This window comes from Dryobates pubescens, chromosome 27 (assembly GCF_014839835.1).
Source record: "Dryobates pubescens isolate bDryPub1 chromosome 27, bDryPub1.pri, whole genome shotgun sequence".
In the NCBI taxonomy this organism is placed as follows: domain Eukaryota; kingdom Metazoa; phylum Chordata; class Aves; order Piciformes; family Picidae; genus Dryobates; species Dryobates pubescens.
The window spans coordinates 1,454,528-1,478,075 of record NC_071638.1 but is presented as its reverse complement, the minus strand read 5'-3'; the positions used below and the strand labels follow the sequence as shown (position 1 = coordinate 1,478,075).

Sequence of the window (23,548 nt, the reverse complement as noted above, 5' to 3'; positions counted from 1 at the left end):
TTTTCTGTGAATTTTAACGTGAATGAAACCTGCAATGTAACATCTTGCACTGCTGCTGCTCTATCTGGAAGCCACACTCCCAGCTTGGGAGGTATATTATGTTAAATGAAGTCAGTATTCTATTTTAATATGGTTTCATTTTAATTGATGTTCACCTCAATGACTGCAAAGACTTGTACAAGGTCTGGGAAAGTAAACATTAGGTGATTCATCATTGGCAAAATGAAAGCATGTCCCTCTCATGAAATGATAGCATAAATCTTTGCTGCATTATGTTAGTGATGGAAATGGAGGTCAGTGAGGAATGGAATGGAATGAAAGAGACTATTATAGCTGTTCTTGAAAAAATGAAGGTGGAAAGCACTGAAACAACAGACCTAGGGTTTGGGTGGCCTGGGGTTTGTGTGGAACAAAACTAAGTCTGCCTTATTTTGCCCTCTGCATGCTCTTTGAAGCTACCCCAGTTACACACAGAGCTTACCAGTCTATCTGCACAAAGTGTGCACATGCACACATGCATGAAGTAGAGTTCCAGCTGGCCTGTACGAAGGGGGAAACAAGAATACAAAGACACAAAGGAAAAAAACTGTAATTCTGCAAGAAGAAAAATGAAGTTCTGCTTCACAGGAATAGATCCTCCCAATAATCAAAGCCAAGCAAAAATCCACTCCGGATAATGAGTCTGGAGGCAACCTCATGCTAAAGCTCTTTAAGCTCTCCAGGCCAATATGTCATTTAGAATAATGAAATTGTCTTCTGTTTGGAAGAGGGCTTTGATTGTCCTTTCCCTCCCTGCATAGCAGAAAACAACAAAAAAGCACTGAAAAAGACAAAACAGGAGGACCAAAATTTCTCCTGCAGCTGTGTACAGCTGCTTAGAAGTAGTCTGAAAATCAGTGGCTAGGCAGAAGAGGTTTGCCTTCTGCCACTTGAATTTCTTTTGTTATGTCAAGTAAAATATGCACTCTTACCCTGCACAATAATCCACCTTTGAATAGAAAGGGCCACTGGAATTCCTGCCACGTTCCCCAGTACTGGTGCTTATACACAGAATACCTGCTCTTCTGCAGATGCACATCTTTTCTATAGAATTAAGGCAGGGGTGCAACATCAAGCACTGGGAGAACAGCCAGTATAACCTTTGCCAGGCATGAACAGCTTCTGATATTTGATGAGAGGTCAATTCATTAGTCATCAGGTCTTACCACGAGTTACTGCAGGCAACAGTAGAACAGAAAGCCACATGTGATAATTTTAGGCTGTGCCTTTAAGGAAAGGGACGGTTACCGAAACACTGAGTTAGAAAAACAAAAATAATCAATGGAAAAAACATGAAATAGGGCACAGTCCATTACTGGAACCTTGTGCAGCAGAGCAGCAAATCACAGAATCATAGAATGGTCTGGGTTGGAAGGGACATCCAAAGGTCTAGTCCAACCCCCTCTGCAGTAAGCAGGAGCATCCTCAACTAAATCAAGCTGCCCAGAGCCCTGTCGAGCCTCACTTTGAATATCTTCAGGGCTGGGGCCCCAGCCACCTCCCTAGGCAACCTGTTCCAGTGTTCCATCACTCTCAGTATAGAACTTGCTCCTAACATCCCATCTAAATCTGCTCCTTTCCAGTTTGAAGCCATTGCCCCCCATCCTGTCACTGCAGGCCTTTGTAAACAGTGTCTCTCCATCCTTCCTGTAGACCCCCTCCACGTACTGGAAGGCTGCTATTAGGTCTTCCTGGAGCCTTCTCTTCTCTAGGCTGAACCACCCCATCTCCCTCCCTCCCTGTCCTCGCAGCAGAGGTGTTCCAACCCCCTGATCATTTTCATGGCCCTCCTCTGGACTCGCACCGTCAGGTCCATGACCTTCCTGATGACATCACTCATGGAACCATATCAATAAATTATTGGTGAGCATTTCAATTACAGATTTTCAGCCTTCTATTATATTTCTGTTAGAGTTCATTACCTCATAAGGAGCTACAATTTTGCAGGTAGGAGTTTCAGTGTTAGCTACAGCTGAAATGAGAGTAGGCTATACGATCCACTCGTGCCTCCATGCTGCTAAAGATTTTAATTGTACAATTACACAATGTATTTGCACCCAAAAAGTGGTGCTTTCAGTGCACAAGGTCTACTGTGCTTGCTGAACAAAGCCACTATGTATTACTCCTGTTATAGCCATTATTCACAATTGCCATTAAAAAAAAATAGCTATAAAGGTATACATGCATTTTGGCATCAGCATGAGAACACCTCTCTGAGGCTCATACCTACATGTGCTGCTGAAAAACCCACAAATTAAACACCTCTGGAAAATGGCCTCATTTTTGGCAAGGCTGAGCAGGCAAAAGTATACATTATATAGAATTGTTATACAGAATTGTTTGGGTTATTCTATCTGCCAGTTCAACTTTTCTCATAGAAGTTCAGAACACATTAGGGTGTTTCAAAATACTTTCCACTCAGAAGTCCTCCAATTTACAGTAAATTTAGAATTTAGAATAAACCAGGTAGGAAGAGACCTTCAAGATCATCACATCCAACCCATTATCTAACACCACCTAATCAACTAAACCATGCAACTAAGCACCCTGTCAGCACTGGACAGATGGGCAGAGTCCAAGAGGATGGCATTCAACAAGTCCAAGTGCCAGGTGCTGCACTTTGGCCACAGCAACCCCATGCAGAGCTACAGGCTGGGGTCAGAGTGGCTGAGAGCTGCCAAACAGAGAGGGACCTGGGGGTGCTGATTGACAGCCGCCTAAACATGAGCCAGCAGTGTGCCCAGATGGCCAAGAGGGCCAATGGCATCCTGGCCTGCATTAGGAATAGTGTGGCCAGCAGGAGCAGGGAGGTCATTGTGCCCCTGGACTCTGCATTGGTTAGGCCACACCTTGAGTCCTGTGTCCAGTTCTGGGCCCCTCAGTTTAAGAAGGACATCTTGAAGGTGTCCAGAGAAGGGCAATGAGGCTGGGGAGAGGCCTTGAGCACAGCCCTGTGAGGAGAGGCTGAGGGAGCTGGGATTGTTTAGCCTGGAGAAGAGGAGGCTCAGGGGAGACCTCATTGCCCTCTACAACTACCTGAAAGGTGGTTGTAGCCAGGAAGGGGTTGGTCTCTTCTCCCAGGCAACCAGCACCAGAACAAGAGGACACAGTCTCAAGCTGTGCCAGAGGAGGTTTAGACTCGAAGTGAGGAAAAAGTTCTTCACGGAGCGAGTCGTTCGTCATTGGAATGTGCTGCCCAGGGAGGTGGTGGAGTCACCATCCCTGGAGGTGTTCAAGAGGGGATTGGATGTGGCACTTGGTGCCATGGTCTAGTCGTGAGGTCTGTGGAGACAGGTTGGACTTGATGATCCTTGGGGTCTCTTCCAACCTTAGTTATACTGTGATACTGTGATACTGTGATACTGTCAAGTCTCCTCCTGAACACCTCCAGTGATGGTGACTCCACCACCTCCCCAAGCAGCCCATTCCAATGGGCAATCACTCTCTCTGTGGAGAACTTCTTCCTAACCTCCAGCCTAAACCTCCCCTGGAGCAGCTTGAGACTGTGTCCTCTTGTTCTGGTGCTGGTTGCCTGGGAGAAGAGACCAACCTCTGCCTGTCTACAACTTCCCTTCAGGTAGTTGTAGAGAGCAATAAGGTCCCCCCTGAGCCTCCTCTTCTCCAGGCTAAGCAACCCCAGCTCCCTCAGCCTCTCCTCATAGGGCTGTGTTCCAAACCCCTCACCAACTTGCCATTGAGGAACCAAAGTCTTTGTTTAACATTCATAGCGACTATGGCTATATTCTACAGAAGATTGCTTCCAAGTCTGTGAATGTGTTGTGGCCATGTCTTGGGTCTTGCTGGGATAAAAGCAGAGTTTGCCTCTGTCCTGGTTTTGGGTTGGAAACCATTTGGGACAGCCTGCTGAATCAGGCGTTGAGTATTTAACACCGGACTGAGGTCATGCCTGATGCATAAGGAAGTCCATGCTGGCTGGAGCCAAGTATCATGGGGCTCGTAGTTCGGACTGTAACAAGAGATGCTTTCTGGTTTGGGGGGCTTTTTTGGCTTCTGGGCTGGGAGGGTGGTCTCTTCTGGCCATGGACATGGGGAGGCTGCTGGCTTGCTTCTGCTTTTGGCTGTGCTTTTCTGTGAAGTACGCTAAGGTATTATACCTTGCACTATTCCATTAAACTCTCCTTATCCCAATCCACAAGGCTTTTGGGTTCTTATCTCTCTTTCTGAGGCAACAGTTGTTAGCATGGACTGTTGGACATCAGCCAACAGCTGAGTCTTAAACCAGGACAATCTTCCTGCACCTCGCTTTATATGAAAAAAAAAAATCTCTGTCCAGGCATTATGTGAGGAAAAACAAACCCAATGCCCAGTGCCTGGGCTGCAGGAGAGGGAAGCACGGCGTATGGAAGCACACTGCATTCTTACTGATGCCCTCCTCTGCCAGATCTGGCAACCAACACTGTCAAAAGCATCAGCCCCCTGGGCCAAACACAGCACCCTTGAAATTCAAGATTGTTCTGGACACATTTAACATCTTAGTATTCCGAATTTTCTCATGAAGCATCTGACAGTTTGATATTCCTGTCCCTTATCATCCACGCTGATAATCTGTGCTCATAGTTAGCAGTGTGGCAAGTACACATTCCTAAATAGCAGCTTTTCTGCTTTGCAGCTTGCATTTCAAAATGGCTGCTCCCTGCTTGGTGATAATACTAGGGTAGAGTGAAATTTTTGCTAGTGAGCAGGGGCTCAATGCAGCACTTGAAATCTTGGCTCTTGGAGCCCAGAAGCTAGAGCATGGGTTTCTGAGACAAAAAACATTTCAAACAGCCCCATTTCTTCTATGTAATTAAAAATAACCACTTTCTAGATTAAATAATAGAGGTCAAAACACTCAGGTGCTATTGAGAATATCTAACCACACACAAATGGTACCTTCTTAAACGGCCTTCGAGACATACATGTTAGGCAAACCAATCAAGCTCTCATGGTTTACTCTGCAAGTAAAACATCTTAAGCAGAAGCAGAAGAAGGGGGAAGAGAATCCTAGCACTAGAGTTGGCAGGGCTCATTAGGAGGGCTTTAAACTAGGTCTGAAGGGGGTGGGTGAGGATATCGGTCCCTCTGCAGAGGAAAGAGTAGGGCACAAGGTAGGGTCAACTGAGAGGTGGGGAGCCCAGCTGCAGTGCATGTACACCAATGCACACAGCATGGGCAATAAGCAAGAGGAGCTGGAGGTCCTGGTCCACCAGGGCGACTATGATATAGTTGCCATCTCAGAAACGTGGTGGGACAACAGGCATGATTGGAGTGCTACACTGGGGGGCTACAGGCTCTTTAGGAGGGATAGGCAAGGGAGGAGAGGAGGAGGGGTGGCTCTATATATTAGGGAGACACTTTCTGCCACAGAACTTGAGGTGGAAGATGAGGGAATTGAGAGCCTGTGGGTTAAAATCAGAGGGCAGCCCAACAAATCTGACATCCTGGTTGGAGTCTGTTATAGACCACCCAACCAGGATGAGGAGGTTGATGAATTATTCTACAAACAACTGGAGGCTGTTTCAAGATCATCAGATCTTGTCCTCGTGGGGGACTTCAACCTGCCGGATATCTGCTGGGAACTTAATTCAGCAGAGAGGAGGCAGTCCAGAAGATTCCTGGAGCGAATGGAGGACTGCTTCTTGACGCAGCTGTTAAGTGAGCCTACCAGGGGACAGGCTCTGCTTGACCTGCTGCTCTCCAATAGGGAAGGGCTGGTGGGAGATGTGACCGTGGGAGGCTGCCTAGGGTGCAGTGACCATGAGATAGTGAAGTTTTCAATATGCAGGGAAAATGATTACTGACACTGGAAATATGGTGCCTGGTGACGAATACTGCAAGGAAGATATGATGTTGCCAGACATATTGTAAACAGAGCATAATTACAGTATTTACAGTTGAACATCAAAATGGGAAGAGATGCCAAGTGGCATTTCTTAAAAGTTAATATTGGGACTAATAGCATCTAATATCTTCCCTAATATTTAAGAAAATGAAGTAAACTGAACACTGATTGAATACACAGCAGATACAAGAGGGAGATGAACGACAGCACAGCAGGTGGGGAGGTTAAAAACAAAACTAAACAAAACACCAGAAAGATCAGAAGATCTAAGAGGGAAAGAGAAAAGGATGCATGGAAGAGGGAAGCTATTTAATGTAGACAAATGTAGAGTAATAAGCTCAGAGTAAATTAACACACATCTCAAGTAACCAAATGGGGAAATGCCAATTTCCATTTTAAAACATGATCAAATAAATAAAATCCCAGAGATTTCACAGTCGATTCACACAGAAAATTCACGTTGGGGTATATGCATCAGGTTTGACAACTTGTTTGCTGCATTCCACCCTGATGTGAGTTTGAAAGGAAGAATAACAGATCCCCTTAAAAACCTGCCTTTTCAAATAAATTTTAACTTGTTTTAGATGTCTATCAAATGCTCACAGAAGACCAAACTTCCAGTCCTGTTAATGGAAATAACATAGGAGTAATGTAACATCAGTAAGAGGCACAGAAGCAGCGCATACAAGGGTCCAAGCTGGATGTCAAGAAGCCAAAGCCCATCTGTCCCCAACACCATCAAGGAGTTCTACATGTTCTCTATGCAGCAGAGTGAAGCCCAGGAAATACGTAACAAGCTTGCTGTGTGGAATGACTGTTGTGTGTACTAATGAAACTTAACCATTGCCTGTAGTATGGAAATTGTCCAACTGCAATAAAACTAACCTCTCACACTAAGTACACGAAACATACTCTCTGACACAAAAAACCCTACAAGGACTTTGCTAGAGAACTGCTCCTGGCTGAGAGCCTGAAGATCTTTTCCCATCACTTTTTGGTTAACAATGCCCACAGTACATTACTCTGTCACAGGAAGGATTCATTACAAGAAAAGATAAAAACTTTATCAAAATGAGCATTGCTTTTTTTCCTCAGACAGCCCATTATAGCTGATGCAGCTGAACTGGCTGATGTGACAGCAATCAACAGTAATTTTTTTATGCATACTTAAAAACCTGCTTACCAAGGGGAGCCATATATTCTGAATCCCCTCACCGTCACTTCAGAGTCTTGCAGGTAGATGCAGTTTGTTAGAAGGGATTGTACGTTCTCATAGCTCTCTGGCTTCAGCTTAGAGACAGAAGGGAAATAGTAAAAGTCCTGCTTGATTAAGTCAGCCATGAATTCCTGGTCAAAGGTCAATTCATGATTTCCTGCGATCACAATCTTGTATTCGTAGGGCAGGCTACCTAAAACAGGGAAAAACAAACAAGTTGCTTGTTTTAGGAGAAATCAGATAAAAGAAAACAGGCACTCTCAAGCCATTCAAACAACTGAGCATATCCTTCCTACATATTATGTAATTCCTGGTAATTACCTGATCTCAGGTAAATGACATTTCTGACTTTTTCATGGCACATTAGGGTTTAGCATGCTTAGCATTAAAGTGTTGAAACTACTTTTCAACTCATCAACCTTAAAAACCAGTCTCCAGACTTCTGCTCCACTATTTACTTCTAGTTAATTGCCATTTGTGCTGCAAGTATCACTTACTGTGACAGTGATGATTACTCTCTGACAGAAATTAGGATTCAAAGAAGGTTGGCTGTAACACTTCATAAACTGTCAGCTCTCTTCTCCCAGAGCTGTGGTCTTTATCTGCTTGTACTGAGGAGGTCTTACAGGCTGAGAGCTGGGGTCAGCCAAAGGGATCTGCTGCCCTCTTTGCCCTGACATTTAAGATCAAGCCTTCAGGCAAGACAAGGATTGGGTTTAGCTGTCAAAATTCCACATCCCACAGAGAAGTTTCACAGTTTGCCTCTATCCCATATTTTTTCCAGCTCCATTTTCTCAGTGACTTCCTTAGATCCATGGACTATAATTTAAAGTGACTCATGTTCAAGAATATTTTACAACCCCTATTTAGTGAAAAACCTTACAACAACCTCCTGCTGAAGGCAAGAATATATATGCCCACACACGTGGGTTCTTCCCAAGAGCAGCACTGCAACAGAAACTTTCCCCCTGACTTCACACTTGGTCATCAACTGGATTCTGCCCTTAAGAGCAAGCATTGCCCGTCTCAAAAGGCAAACTTTTAAAGTATATTTGAAAGGAAACAAAGACATTCATTAGCTTTGCTTCTGCACTGCTCTGCTTTTGCATCAGAATGAAGAAAGTCAGAGGAGGAGATTGGGAGCAAAAAGAATTAGTTGACTAAAAACAAGACCCACCTTGCATAGTATTACTGATAACACAATAGTGTTATCAATAAGTGTTTAGTGATGACCCCAAGCCTCATTTAGGGGTAGGTTATTTAGAGAGTGTACAACAGCAGTCAATATGCAGTGGCAAAAGTTGACGTGAGTATGACTTAAAAATACAATGCAACAGCGTTATGCAAACAGCTGTGGCAAAAGAGGACAGCAAACACTGCTAGCCCCCAGGCCACGAGACAGGGCTAAACTGGGGGTTTCTCCAATGAAAAGATCTGGGTGACTCTGAAATGCAAGTTTCAGATGCTTGTAACACCTGTATCAGGAAATTGATTGCACAGAAACCAGTCTTTCCTGCAGACTCAATAGATATGTGCCTTTAGCGTATTTGTTAACAGAAACTCTCTGCAGATATTTGCAATTGCATGGTGAATGCTGGAGAGACAATTATTTACCCAAAAGAATATCTGAGCTGTACATTATGTCTGGTTTTTTTTTCTTTCTTTCTGAAATGCAACATTTTGCAGATGTCTCTCTACAGGTTTTCCAGTTATGTGCACACATGCACACAGAAGGTTTTAAGAAGTTACTTGCATGCTACACTAATTGACCTAATTGTGGCCTTCCAGTATCTGAAAGGGGCCTACAAGAAGGCTGGGGAGGGACTGCTCAGGATCTCAGGGAGTGATAGGACTAGGGGGAATGGAATGAAGGTGGGGAGATTCAGGCTGGAGGTGAGGAGGAAGTTCTTCCCCATGAGTGGTGAAGCCCTGGAATGGGTTGTCCAGGGAGGTGGTTGAGGCCCCAGCCCTGGAGGTGTTTAAGCCCAGGCTGGATGAGGCTCTGGCCAGCCTGATCTAGTGTGGGGTGTCCCTGCCCATGGCAAGGGGGTTGGAACTAGATGATCCTTGTGGTCCCTTCCAACCCTTACTGATACTATGATACTATACTATGATACACTATGTATGGGCATCTACAAGCTTTAAAACACTCTTGGGAAATAAGGAAATAAAGAAATCCTTTATGCTGCATTATTGTTAACAAATCCATTTCTGGTCCTTTTTATGAATCTTTTCCAGCTCATCTGATCCATCCATCTAACAGCCAAGAACCTGTACAAGCTGGTTATAGTTGTTGCTTCCACTAATGTATTTATGTCATGCTGCTGTCTGTGGGTGTTACTTAGGCAAATCAGCAAATGATTCTAAATGTACAATTACATTTATTACAGTGGTGGCCAGAAGCACTGCTGTACTTACAGCTCTGTCAGCTTTTCAATTAACAACTGGGGGGTTTTTGATGAGTTTGCAGCTCAGGTTCTTTCTCCTTTCATCCCATATCAGGCAGCAACTCACTAAACCTATTTCATTGTCTCCAAAACCCCTTTTTACCCTTCAAATCTTAAATTTTTGTCTAATTTTGCTGCTTGTATGTTAATTTAACAATACTTTGTTTAAATTTTGTTCCTTAGAAGACTTTATAGCGTGATTCATTTTTTACTCCAAGTGCTCTTGAAGCACAGTCAGCCTCAGCTACAGATCTTTGAAACCCTGTTCTTGGCTGGGCACTGCTGTCATGAACAACAAACAGACAAACAAACAATAAACCAGGCTGGAAGAGACCTTCAAGATCATCGTGTCCAACCCATCAACCAATCCAACACCACCTAAACAACTAACCCATGGCACCAAGCACCCCATCAAGTCTCCTCCTGAATGCCTCCACTGATGGTGACTCCACCACCTCCCCAGGCAGCCCATTCCAATGGGCAATCACTCTCTCTGTGGAGAACTTCTTCCTAACCTCCAGCCTAAACCTCCCCTGGCACAGCCTGAGACTGTGTCCTCTTGTTCTGGTGCTGGTTGCCTGGGAGAAGAGACCAACCTCTGCCTGTCTACAATCTCCCTTCAGGTAGTTGTAGAGAGCAATAAGGTCAGCCCTGAGTCTCCTCTTCTCCAGGCTAAGCAACCCCAGCTCCCTCAGCCTCTCCTCACAGGGCTGTGTTCCAAGCCCCTCACCAACTTTGTTGCCCTTCTCTGGACACATTCCAGCAAGTCAACCTCCTTCCTAAACTGAGGGGCCCAGAACTGGACACAGGACTCGAGGTGTGGCCTAACCAGTGCAGTGTACAGGGGCACAATGACCCCCCTGCTCCTGCTGGCCACACTGTTCCTGATGCAGGCCAGGATGCTATTGGCCTTCTTAGCTGCCTGGGCACACTGCAGGCTCATGTTCAGCCTACCATCCACCAGTACCCCCAGGTGCCTCTCTACCTGGCCGCTCTCCAGCCACTCTGACCCCAGTGTATGTGTAAGACTTCAGCTGAGCAACTGCAGATGCAGACCCTCAGCTACCCGACCACAATACATTCTCACCTGCTTCTAGTGTGATTCACACTTAACCAATGTTCAATGCAGTCCACATGCAATCAACACCGAGTGATAAACCTCTCTTTGCACTGAAGCATGGTCCTCCTACCACTGACCTCAGTGGGACCAACACCACCTTATTGCAGCAGGACTCCGGTCCAACATGGTGTGTCAGCACAATCCTAAGACATGCTGAATGTTTCAAGTGCCTTCTATACTATTAAGATCCACCAAACACTAGCAATATCTGATCAGTATTTACCTGAAAACTACCTTAAAGCAGCAACTATTTCCTGCTTCTGACCTACAACTTATTACTTCTCATTGTTTGTATGGTATTGTTTCAACTGTCCCCTATTTTATTCCATTATGCCCTTCCAACACAGATACATGGAATTCCAAACCTAGGCACAGACTACAGCACGATTTGAAGCCCTGGCTTGGTCCTTGGCTAGGACCAAACTCCACAAGAGTCCAGTAACTGTTGCATGGCTATGCTTCTGCATGTATCCACAGCTTTAGAACAACCCCTTTTCCATCTATTATTTTTTGCACTACCAGCTCTCGATCAGCACTAATCCAAACACTTTTAGGTTGACTAGCTTATTCCCACACCTGTTAGTGCATGCTAATGACAAGCTGAGGAGAAAAGACAGCAGACACATTTCCTGTCCCTTGTTAAACAAAAGCAGACTGTGCTGAGATTGTTGAACTCCCACTTCTGCAGGTTTTCGAGGCTGCTTCTAACAACTGCATTTTGCTGAGAAAGATTCCTACCAAAGACAGCAGTGGCCACAACGTACTTGCTGCTGTGGGTTCCTTCTCCCTTTACAAATTCCCTGAAAACAGGCCTTAGTAAAGGCACTGGCTGATGTTTCCATTTGCCAATCCTTTTTCCTCCCAGTATGGATGCACCCCACTGTCAGCACTATGCTGTATGGCTGATGCTGCATGCAGGGCTCTGGCTTCTACAAAGTTTTTGAAGCACAAGGATGCATAAGGATGGCATTCCCCTGGCAAACCAGGGCAAGAGTGTCTTTGCCAACAGGTTCACTATTACAGCAGGAAGAGTCTTAAGTGTGCTGGGGAAGGGTTATCTAGCTTTTAAGAGAAGGCATGGAGGCAGTAAGGAAGCAGCTGATGGACAACAGGAGGGAAAAGCCTCTTGAATTACCCTCCTAAAAGCACTCTAACTGGGGCTCCTCCCAGGTATTTGTACACACACACAGACGGTGTACAACCAGGAGGAAGAAGTCCACGCACATTGGAAAGCTGTGACACCTCTGAGACTATGGCTCACCTGACTGGAGTGCTGCAACAGAAGGACACAAGCCTATCAACTGTCTATCACCAGTCTATCACCTTCGAAAAGTTAGGGAGAGACGTTCCCAATGTCTGGAAAAAGGCAAACCTCCCACCCCTCCTCAGGAAAGGCAAGAAGACAAATATGGGGAACTACAGAGCATGGAGTCTCACAGCAGGCCTGGGAAAATGAGAGAACCAATCTCCCATGAAATTATCGTCCAGGGACATGAAGGTCAAGAAGGTGATTTGGGACAGTCATCATTGATGTAACAAGGGTAAACCATATCTAACTAACATGACTGCCTCCTCCAAGGAGATGACTGGCTCTGTAGAGAAGGCAGAGCGCTGGATGGGCTGGCAGGAACTTCATAAACTTCTTCAAATGCAAAGTCCTGCACCTAGGATGGAGTTACTTCATTTAACAAGACTCAGCAGTGTCTTTCCAGAAAAGACAGCCAAGGACATCCTGGCATTGATTAGTAACAATGAAACCAGCTGAGCAAGGTTCTTTCCAGAGGTGCACACAGATCCAAGAGGTAACTGACACAAGTGAGAACATGGCATAAGGAATTAATTTTAGCATGAGGATGGTCAAAAAGTGGAATAGGTACTCAGAGCAGCTGTGAAATCGCTACCCTTGGAGGTATTCTAAATTCAAATGGACAAGAACCAAAGCAGCCTGCTCAAACTAGGCCTTCTTTGAACAGCAGGTTGAACTCTGTGTCCTCCGGAGAGTCCCCTTCATCTTATGTGATGGTGAGTTTCTGTGAGTGTGTCAGGTTACACCTATCCCTAGAGGGGCTGAAAAGACCCCAGCCCCCAGGTGGACAAAGAAACCTGCCCCAGGTGGCCAGACTTGGTTCCCCCTCCCAGGGGAAGGAGTCCCTGGAGTCAAGGTCTAGTCCACTCCCGCTTCTGGTCCAGCAAGCCTATTTAAGGGGAGATATCTTCTTGGTTCTCTCTTTTTCTCCTGCCTCGCCTGCTTGACAGACATCTTTGCTGCCCTCCTGCTTCCTGAATTACCACTGGTTTGCTTCCATGCTGTAGCCACACTTTTACATCAAGGGAACCCAACGCCAGCTGGGCCTGGTTTTGTATATTTTTCTATTTACCCTTTTCCTTATACCTTTGTAACTTTCCCTGTTACTCAAATGTTATATATATATTTTGTTAAACTTACCTTTTTTACTTCCAAATTGATTCCAGACTGTTTATTTTGTGATTTTTACCTCCCCTTTCTCCTGCCTAACTCGCTTTTACCCTACCAGGAAAAAGGGGAGAGGGAGGCAATCTACATCTGTTCTATTTGGGCTTTTGTACTCCAGGAAAAGCTTAAACTACAACAGTAAGTTTACACTGGAAAACAAACAAGAACTGTAGAGTGCCTGCAATGCTAAAGGAAATTAAAACCCCATCTCTTGCTGTGATTCTAATGGAACAAATCTAGGATAGCCATGCAATTCAACAGGACTAGAGAGCAGCTGCCATTAGCTTTGGTGTCAGTTTCTCCAACTATCCATTTAGCAGATGAGCAGGACTAAGTACCTGATAGCCAATTAACATTTGAGGCTAGCATATGGCTTTCCTGGTGGGCAAGTAGCAAACCTGGTACTAAGAGGGGAACTCTATGTACACAAAGGTATTAAAGAAAATTTATGGCTGTCACAGGAATTCTGCATGCGTATCCAGGACAAAATTCCTTCCCCGGTAAAATTAAGGCAGCAAGCATGTAAGAAATAGATCTGCCCTTCAGGAGTGCCAAGAAACACATGTAAGAACATATGCTATGGGAGTCAAAGATGTATTTTAAAACAGGGGAGGAAAAAAAAACCTTATGAAATTGGGGGAAAGTTACCTTTTCCTCCTGAGCTCTTATTTTGATGAGAATAAACAAGACAAGTGATTTTGCCCAAAGACGAGGAATCCTCCAGCTCCTTGGCACCTGAGAAGCTTCTGCTACAACATCTTTATTACCTGTAGATAAACTACAACCAGGACTGGTTGAAAACAAATCTTACCCCAACAGTTTTTGGTATTATTAAAATACCACTTGGATGGACTGGGATGAGATATATTTGGAAATATTGACAGATTGACAGTGGCCTAAACATGAGCCAGCAGTGTGCCCAGATGGCCAAAAAGGCCCAAGGCATCCTGGCCTGCATTAGGAATAGTGTGGCCAGCAGGAGCAGGGAGGTCATTGTGCCCCTGGACTCTGCATTGGTTAGGCCACACCTTGAGTCCTGTGTCCAGTTCTGGGCCACTCAGTTTAAGAAGGACATCGAGACACTTGAAGGTGTCCAGAGAAGGGCAACAAGGCTGGGGAGAGGCCTTGAGCACAGCCCTGTGAGGAGAGGCTGAGGGAGCTGGGGTTGTTTAGCCTGGAGAAGAGGAGGCTCAGGGGAGATCTCATTGCCCTCTACAACTACCTGAAAGGTGGTTGTGGCCAGGAAGGGGTTGGTCTCTTCTCCCAGGCAGCCAGCCCCAGAACAAGAGGACACAGCCTCAAGCTGTGCCAGGGGAGGTTTAGACTCGAGGTGAGGAGAAAGTTCTTCACTGAGAGAGTCATTCGTCATTGGGATGTGCTGCCCAGGGAGGTGGTGGAGTCACCGTCCCTGGAGGTGTTCAAGAGGGGATTGGATGTGGCACTTGGTGCCATGGTCTAGGCATGAGGTCTGTGGGGACAGGTTGGACTCGATGATCCTCAAGGTCTCTTCCAACCTTAGTTATACTGTGAGACTGTGAAATTCCTCTGCTAATTCTGACATTACCAAGGAAACAAAATGAGGTAAATTGTCAGTTTACAATACTTTGGGGTGAATAAAAAATTCAATTTCTAAGCAAAAGTCCACTTTTTTTTCTCTAAAATGAGGGAGAGTTTCATTATTTGCCCATAGTCAATCTCCAACCACTTCATCCTATTTGGATTTGGAGTCAACATAAACGTTCACATACCAAAATTCCCACCAGAAACACACTGGCTCAAATTCAGTTCTGGGCTTCAGGGCTTCCTCTTTCCGGCCACATGCAACTGTTCCTTTCTGCCAGTTTGGGATGGGGCTGCGAGCCACCATCCACTCTTTCAGCTTCTGTCTTAACAAGGGATGAGAGAGTTTTCCCTTCCTTGTTGTTGTTCTCTGCTACGTGGTTCTACATCTTTCCTGCTTCATTTTCCCCTCTCCTTTCCTTTCTGTTATCTCCACCCACATGCAGAAAAATGCTGGAGCCATGTTATCTTGCACTTAATTTATTAGTTTTAGCCAAGTGTATCTTTTTCTTACAAAAAAATCCCACTTGTGTAAGTGCAATGCTTTAGACTTCTGCATGCCTGTCTCAATATCCCTCTGAAAATGCCCCAAAGATTCAAAAGACATTTATTACATTCAGCAGAAGACCTCAGAGATAATTACATCCCCTCGAGTCTCCTGAAAGTAAGTTTGGAGGAGAGGTCTGACAGGAATGAAACCTTATTTTACATCTTATGACACATCACAGAACCCATGGAAGGTCTGCAAGACAAAATCCAAGAAGTCAAGCAGCAGTGGTTCTGCTTCTAGAACAATTTGTAACACAAAAAATTCTGCCCCTAATCTCCTAACTTATTACACTTTCAGATTATCTCCCTATCAAAATGCTTGGGATATCATATTTGGCTTATATATAGCCAGGTGGCATTACCATCTTACATGGAGTCTTTCTCAGTTACAGCAAGCCCTCCTCAGAAAGTTTCTTATCTTTTGTTTGATTTTGCACCAACACATTCACAGATTCACAGATTGCATTGGGTTGGAAGGAACCCTCAAAGGTCATCTTGTCCAAACCCCCTGCAGTCAGCAGGGACACCTCCAACTAGATTAGGCTGCCACAGCAACATCAAGTCTGATCTTGAATGTCTCCAGGGACAGGGCCTCAACCACAGCCCTGGGCAAACTGTTCCAGTATTTGATCACTCTCATTTTAAAGAACTTAGTCTTTATACCCAACCTAAATCTACCCTGCCCCAGTTTGAAACCATTGCCCCTTGTCCTATTGCTAAAAGACCTTCTGAACAGTCCTTCCCCAGCCTTTGTCTAAGTCCTCTTCAGGTATAGAAATACTGCCGTAAGGTCTTCCCAGAGCCTTCTCTTCTCTAGGCTGAACAGCCCCAATTCTTTCAGGCTGTCTTCATAGGAGAGGTGCTCCAGCCCTCTGGTCATCCTTGTGGCCCTCCTCTGAACCCAGTCCAGCAGGACCATGTCTCTCTTGCACTGGGGACTCCCAAGCTGGACACAGTACTCCAGGTTAGATCTCACCAGAGCAGAGCAGAGCGGCAGAATCAATCTCCCTTGACCTGCTGGCCACACTTCTTTTCATGCAGCCCAGGATGTGATTGGTTTTCTGGGCTGCAAGTGTGCATTGTTGGATCATGTCCAGCTTCTTGTCCACCACTACCCCCAAGTCCTTTCCTGCAGGGCTGCTCTCAATTTCTTCAGCCCCCAGCCCGTATTGATATCGAGGGTTGCCCCAACCTAGGTGCAAGACCTTGCATTTTGCCTTATTGAACCTTGGGAGATTCTCCTCCAGCCCACATCTCCAGCCTGTCCAGGTCCCTCTCGACAGCATCCCATCCTTCAGTCTTGTCAACCACACCACTGAGCTTGGTACCATCAGCAAATTTGCTGAGGGTGCACTCAATCTCGCTGTCTGCATCATTGATAAAGATACTGAATGGTACTGGTCGCAATACAGACCCCTGAGGGACACTATGTGCATCCTGTCTCCATGTGGGCATCAACCCATTGACCACTACCCTTTGGATGCAATCATCCAAACAATTCCTCATCCACTGGACAGCTCACCAATCAAACCTGTATCTCTCTAGCTTACAAACAAAGCTGTTGCAGGAGACTGTCCAAGGCTTTACAGAAGTCCAGATAGATGACACCTCTTCCCCTGTCCACTGATGTAGTTACACCATCCCATAAAGCCACTAGGTCAGTCAGGCAGTTCTTGCCCTTGATGAAGCCATGCTGGCTACCTGGAATCACCTCCCTGTCCTCCATGCATTCCAGGATAGCTTCCAGGACAGTCTGTTTCATGATCTGCCAGGCACAAAGGCAGACAGGTTGGTAATTTCCAGGGTCCTCTCTGATGGTGGTCCATCAACTCAGGAGGGGGACAGAGCAAGACTGCCAGTGAGGAGTGAGGCAAGAAAGTTACTGTAGAAGCCTTTCTTGTTATTCTTTGCATCCCTTGCCAGGTTCAGCTCCAGCCATGCCTTGGCCTTCCTGACCTCACCTCTACACAACCAGGTGTACTGTCTGATGAGAAAAGGCTGAGAGATCTGGGACTGCTTAGTCTGGAGAAGACTGGGGAGATCTTATTAACATTTAGAAATGTCTGAAGGGTGGGCTTCATGAAGAAGGTGCTAGTTTCTTTTCAGTGGTGCCCAGTGATAGGACAAGGGGCAACAGATACAAACTGGAACACAGGAAGTTCCACCTCAACATGAAGAAACACTTCTTTCTGTAAGGGTGATGGAGCACTGGAGCAGGCTGCCCAGAGAGGTTGTGAAGGCTCCTTCTCTAGACACTTTTAAGACCCATCTGGATGCATTCCTGTGTGACCTGTCCTAGGTGATCCTGATTTTGGCAGGGGAGTTGGACTTGATAATCTCTGGAGGTCCCTTCCAACCCTTACCACCCTATGATTCTGTGATGAATTTTCAACTTCTAAACTACAGCAGGTCCTTTTCATGCTGAACATAGCTCTTACAAAGCAACTTGAAAAGCTGGGGAATTTTCTGTTTGAACCACAAGCTGCACAATGCCAAGGACTGAACATGTGCCTTTCTTTGCTATGTGTCTGCATCTGAGTGTGCTGAGAGTAGCATTCTGACTGCTTACAGGTTCAACCCATTCTATCAGCAGGTTTTCTTCGCTGTAAATTAGATCAACATGGCAAAAAACCTTCAAAGCAAATGTATGATATTTATACTCCAGGCTCCTCTTGTACTCTTGCTTGATGTTAGGCATCTCTATCAACCAGTGACCTCCTGTGCAGCATACAATTGTTATCCTCTTGCAACTTCATGGAGATAAACACAAACTTGTACAAGCAGATGTTCTTTGCTTTTCTCCTGGTGCAGCACTGAGCAGAATTTTTAGCATTCATTAAAAGCAGTGACAATCACATAAGTGCCTACTTAATGCTTTTTTCCCCCCTCTCACTTCAACCTTTTAGAACACAGCAGTGAGTGATAGAGTAAAAAGACTGTATAACTGTCTCAGATTGCTTTTCAGCATCTCTTTGACAGTTCTGTGTTTAAACACTGGGGCTGATGTCTGGGAAATTCACATTAACATACTTTTTGTACGGTGTGTAATCTGGAATAACACTGTAAATGAACATTCCCTCCTAAGTCATCTGTAACCTGCTGGCTCTACATGTTCTTGGATTGTAGAAGCCAGTAATTACATCAAACATTAAACCAGCAGACATATACAATACTGTTCACACTTGAAAAATAGGATTTCTTGAAGTACATAAAGGCAAATCAAACTAAAAAAAAACCTGCTGCTATTCCAGTTTAGGCTCTTTGGTGCATTGTGTTTTACATGAACCCAGACACATGTATAATATGGGGCCAAAAATCACTTCTAAAGGAAAAGTGGCTTCCTTTTACCCTGGTTTATTTAATTACCCTGTAATTATGCAGAACCAACCCAATGCCTGCTGCAAACTAAGAGCAGCTGTAGTGAGTCAAGCCAAAGGATTACATAGCTCGGTACCTTCTGTCCACTAGTGGTCAGTACCAGACACCTAGAAAACGGTATGACTGCAAGGTTTGCCTAGCTGGTGCCTTCCTTTGTAATGCCCCCTTACTGATGGCTGTGCAAGCCATGGGGTCCATTTGCACCAGTATTTTTAGTTTCTTTTTTTTTTCACTTCCTGGTATAGTTACAGGTTTCAATACTAGACTTTTCTGAAGAGATACATTTCAACAACAGCTTTCTGCCCTTCAGAATATTCTACTTTTCGTTTATAACATGTATCTGGGGACAACAAAAGCTGAGGAGTTAGAGAACTGTGTTAGAGAGTAACAGGACAACGTTATAGACTTTCTGTGCAGATCTTTGCACATTAACAGAGATTCCTATTCAGAGACTCAGATCCCACAAAGGTGTGTTAAGTGCCTCCCAGTTGTCACCTTCTGGAAGGGAAGACTACAAAGAGCTGTGTGCCATGTCAGCATACAAGGTACAAGGCACTAATAACAGAATTTAATGTTTGTGTGTAGTGCTTTGCAATAGGCATTCAAAGCACTGTGCTGAGAATAATTAATCCTCCAACACATTCATGTAGTAGGTGAATCAAGCATCATTTTCACAACTTTACAAGGGGGAACAATGAAGAGACTCTCAAATCTGAAGAAGACTACTAACTAGAATCTGTTTGCCTGTATTCCTCAGGTTCTTCAAAGTATCTCTGCCAGAGGCAATGACAGTTCACAGAACCACATCCTGTATCCTTCAGTTCCCTGGCTGCTCTCTGCATTTCTAGGCTGCACTGCCCTGCTAAAGATACACCTCCTTGTTTGTCTGGAATAAGACTCACTTCCTTGTTTTGGGGGTCAGGGATCTCAGTATTGGTTAAAATAACAGGATGTTGTTAGGTGAGCTATCCTAGAGACTCACAATCCACTCTCCACCAGGGGGAAGAAACAACTGCAGTATTAGCACAAAGTGCAAGAAAGCCCCCAAAGCACACAAGTGCTTGTAAAGAGGGAATGAAGGAAACATCCTTTAGCATCTAACGCTCCCACAGCTTCTACAGTTTCTCCCCGCTAGCATGCCTGGAAAGCAGTTCTGGGTTATCCTCCAAACACAGGGATCCAGCTTCCATATTCCCTGAGATGCCCAGCAGCCACTCCAACGTTTGGAAGCCTTCAGGACATACTAACTCCCCAGACCTAGAGAAATACTACAGAAGTGTGTTGCAGTGCACTTCTCTGTACCGTGCTGCCTGAGCCTGAAGAGGTTTTGCATGGTTTTTGCATGGTTTAGTTGGTTGGGTGGTGTTGGATGATAGGTTGGACGCGATGATCTTGAAGGCCTCTTCCAACCTGGTTCTATGTAGGTACCAAATGGATCTGAGCCATCACACGTTTCAGAAATGCACTAAAACCCAAGGCTTGCTTTAAACACATGCCCAGTCTTTTTAAAATGGCATCTGTTCTAAATCCCTCCACAGCCCAATGTTTTTCACTGCATTTCCAAAGCCATTCTTTAGTAAATAGACAATTAGTGCTTAAATACTTCTTTCAAGGGGTTCCTACATTAACATTAAAATAGTGTAATTACCGATGGTCAGAATGGCACGGCTACAATTTAGAAATTCTAATTTTCCTTTGCTGCTCTGAAGCTGATGTTCCTTCATCTTTAACACAATTTTAATCTGTTTTAAATGTGAGTATTATTGAACCTAAAAATACAGAATACCTGTTAAGAGAGGAAGAAAAATAACTACCCTCGTTTGAAAAATTGAATATTAAAGCAAAAGTAAAGCTCAGCCTAGGCTGTGAGGCTTTCTGAACACCCCTTGTAGTGGTTTGAGCCTTAACTGGAAGTTAAGAGCTCAGATGGGGGCAAGGCTGAGACTCTCTCCCCTGCTGCCCCCTCCTCCCTCCTAACAGAGAGGGGGAAAAAAAGGAAAGGGAAGGAGCAAATCCACCAAGCAATAATTTGGAGTCAGCCTGGAAGTAGAGCAGTAAAGAGTTTTCTTTAAACAATATATATATAACAATAACAGGTAAGGTTCACAAGGGCAAGGAACAAGGATGGATTGGAGGGGCGGGGGGGGGGGGGGGAAGAATACAAAACCAGTCTCTCTCTGAAGAGACGTGGAAGCAACAGGGAGAAGGACTTTAGCCACTTATGGTGACAACGGAGGTTCTTGGAATCAATACGGCTGACCAATATGATCAGTATTGATCCTTTATTGTTCCAGTATTGCAGGCCTATGGTTCAGGCCTATGGTGAAAGCATGGCACAGTAAAGCATGGAAGGAGAGGAGACAGGACAGGCAGGAAAATAAGAAGAAGAAGAAGTGCGTAGCAAGGAAACTGCTACAATTTATATAAGCTTGGAGTGCCTTGTTGGCATGGACTCATTGGTCCCCTATGAGTGACCACACATCACACTAGTGTAGATTATTGGTCCAACTATGGATGCCAGGCGAGGTTTGTTGATGCAGGTGCATGTCCTGTTGTCCCAAGATAACTCACTATGTTTCTAGCTACCAGTACCTTGTTTTAGTTACAGTGCTGCAGGCACAGCACTGTTTTGGTGTACTGGTAGCTGGCTCTGCACTTATGCTGAGCATGGCCTACCACCATGTCAGGCTCCAGGCCTGCACTGCCAGACTGCTCACACTGCTCGTCACTGGTGTTCCCACAAAGGGCCAGGCCCAACCACGTGGCAGAGGAGCAGGAGGGCAGCCACAGTAGTTCTCACCCAGGAGAGGCAGGAGCCAAAAGGAGAGCTAATGACTGCAATGCCCTGCTTTTTATACCCTAGCTGGGCAGGGAGTGGGGAGTGGAACAGATTCAGCTTCCCAGGGGGGAAATGCCCTGCAGGGAGGGCAAAGCACCTGCAAGCCCTCTCCCCTGTTTTCAGAGTGGGCCTTAACCCACCACAGCCCTTACTGTTTATTATTTTTTTTATTCAGAACTTAAAAGTAGGGATGGTGTTCTGATTTCCATCTACAATCTAACACTACAAACAGATGATTCTAGTAGTGACAGTTACTATGGCTGGGAAGGCATCTTCACTCTAAACTATTTTTGTCTGCAATAGAAATGTCACCTTTTGAGCAGAACCTGCCCAGGTCAGCTCCTGCAGTGTCAATTTCATGACTAATGTGGTGGGGTGTGTGACATGCAAGTGAGATTAACATTTTTCAGGAAAATGCTATGAAGAGCTAATTACTGTTTTCCACTACAATGCAAAGCCTACCTTCTATTTTCTACCTCAAGTTTAGTTTAAACTCAAAATTCAAACAGAGAGAAAATCTGTGACATTGGAAAACAGCAAGTAAACACAGTGAAGCAAAGGGTATTACAGAATGTGCTGGTTTAAGTAATCTTCCCAAACCATGCACAGAAGATAATTCCCAGCTACAATATAGGAGTATCTGTTGCAGTTTCTATCACAGAGCAGCTATTTAGTTACATTTCCAGGACAGTAACCTCCAAGCTCAGGGTGACAGTGGGTCCTTCCTGCAGCACACAGAGAGGGACCTGGGGGTGCTGATTGACAGCCACCTAAACATGAGCCAGCAGTGTGCCCAGGTGGCCAAGAAGGCCAATGGCATCCTGGCCTGTATTAGGAATAGTGTGGCCAGCAGGAGCAGGGAAGTCATTGTGCCCCTGGACTCTGCATTGGTTAGGCCACACCTTGAGTCCTGTGTCCAGTTCTGGGCCCCTCAGTTTAAGAAGGACATCGAGACACTTGAACGTGTCCAGAGAAGGGCAACAAGGCTGGGGAGAGGCCTTGAGCACAGCCCTGTGAGGAGAGGCTGAGGGAGCTGGGGTTGTTTAGCCTGGAGAAGAGGAGGCTCAGGGGTGACCTCATTGCCCTCTACAACTACCTGAAAAGTGGCTGTAGCCAGGAGGGGATTGGTCTCTCCTCCCAGGCAACCAGCACCAGAACAAGGGGACACAGTCTCAAGCTGTGCCAGGGGAGGTTTAGACTCGAGGTGAGGAGAAAGTTCTTCACTGAGCGAGTCGTTCGTCATTGGGATGTGCTGCCCAGGGAGGTGGTGGAGTCACCGTCCCTGGAGGTGTTCAAGAGGGGATTGGATGTGGCACTTGGTGCCATGGTCTAGTCATGAGGTCTGTGGTGACAGGTGGGACTCCACGATCCTCAAGGTCTCTTCCAACCTTGGTGATACTGTGATACTGTGAAACAATAGTACAGACTTGAGCAAAGGGAATTACAAGAGCAACTGAGCCAAGCAGGCAATTTCTAGTGCCAACAATCAGGGAGATAAAAAGTAGAGATGGTGTTGGAGTCATTATTTGATGAGTGCACTAAAGCAGGACATGTGTCTTGGCTTCTGTCCTACAACACATTTGATTTATATGCAGGTAGGGAATACATAACAAACCCAAAACCAAAAATACTGAAAAAGCAGAGGACAAGGATAGCTACACACTGCAGAGCAAGCTTGATATAGCTTATGATATAATATACCTTATCTAGCCTTGATTACATACAATCATGGAATGGTTTGGTTTGGAAAGGACTTATAAAGGTCATTTCATCCAACCCCCCAGTCATGAGTAGGGGCATTTTTCACTGGATCAGGTGGCTCAAAGCCAACCTGAGTGAACATTTTCAATGCTGGGACATCCCCAACCCCTCTGGGGAACCCATTCAGTGTTTCCACCTTCATTTTAAAAAAAAAATAAAATTAATAATATCCAGTTTAAGCTGAAAGAAGGTGCATTTGGAACTGCTGCCCCTTGTCCTGTCAGTACAGGCTCTGACAAAAAAAATTCTTTCACCACCCTTGTTATGTGCCCTCTATATATTGAAACAACCCCCCCAGGAGTTTCCTCCTTTCCATGCTGAACA

General features: G+C 45.2%; 1 protein-coding gene across 5 annotated transcripts in view; it reads right to left on the bottom strand.

The window, feature by feature from the left end:
- MPPED1 (metallophosphoesterase domain containing 1) overlaps window positions 1–23,548 on the bottom strand; it is a 76,115-nt gene that overhangs the window by 26,482 nt on the left and 26,085 nt on the right. For all 5 annotated transcript variants that reach the window (XM_054173873.1, XM_054173874.1, XM_054173872.1 and 2 more), the window contains one exon: window positions 7,065–7,290. In XM_054173873.1, coding sequence (XP_054029848.1) covers window positions 7,065–7,290 — 226 coding nt within the window. The remainder of the gene's footprint in view (window positions 1–7,064; window positions 7,291–23,548) is intronic.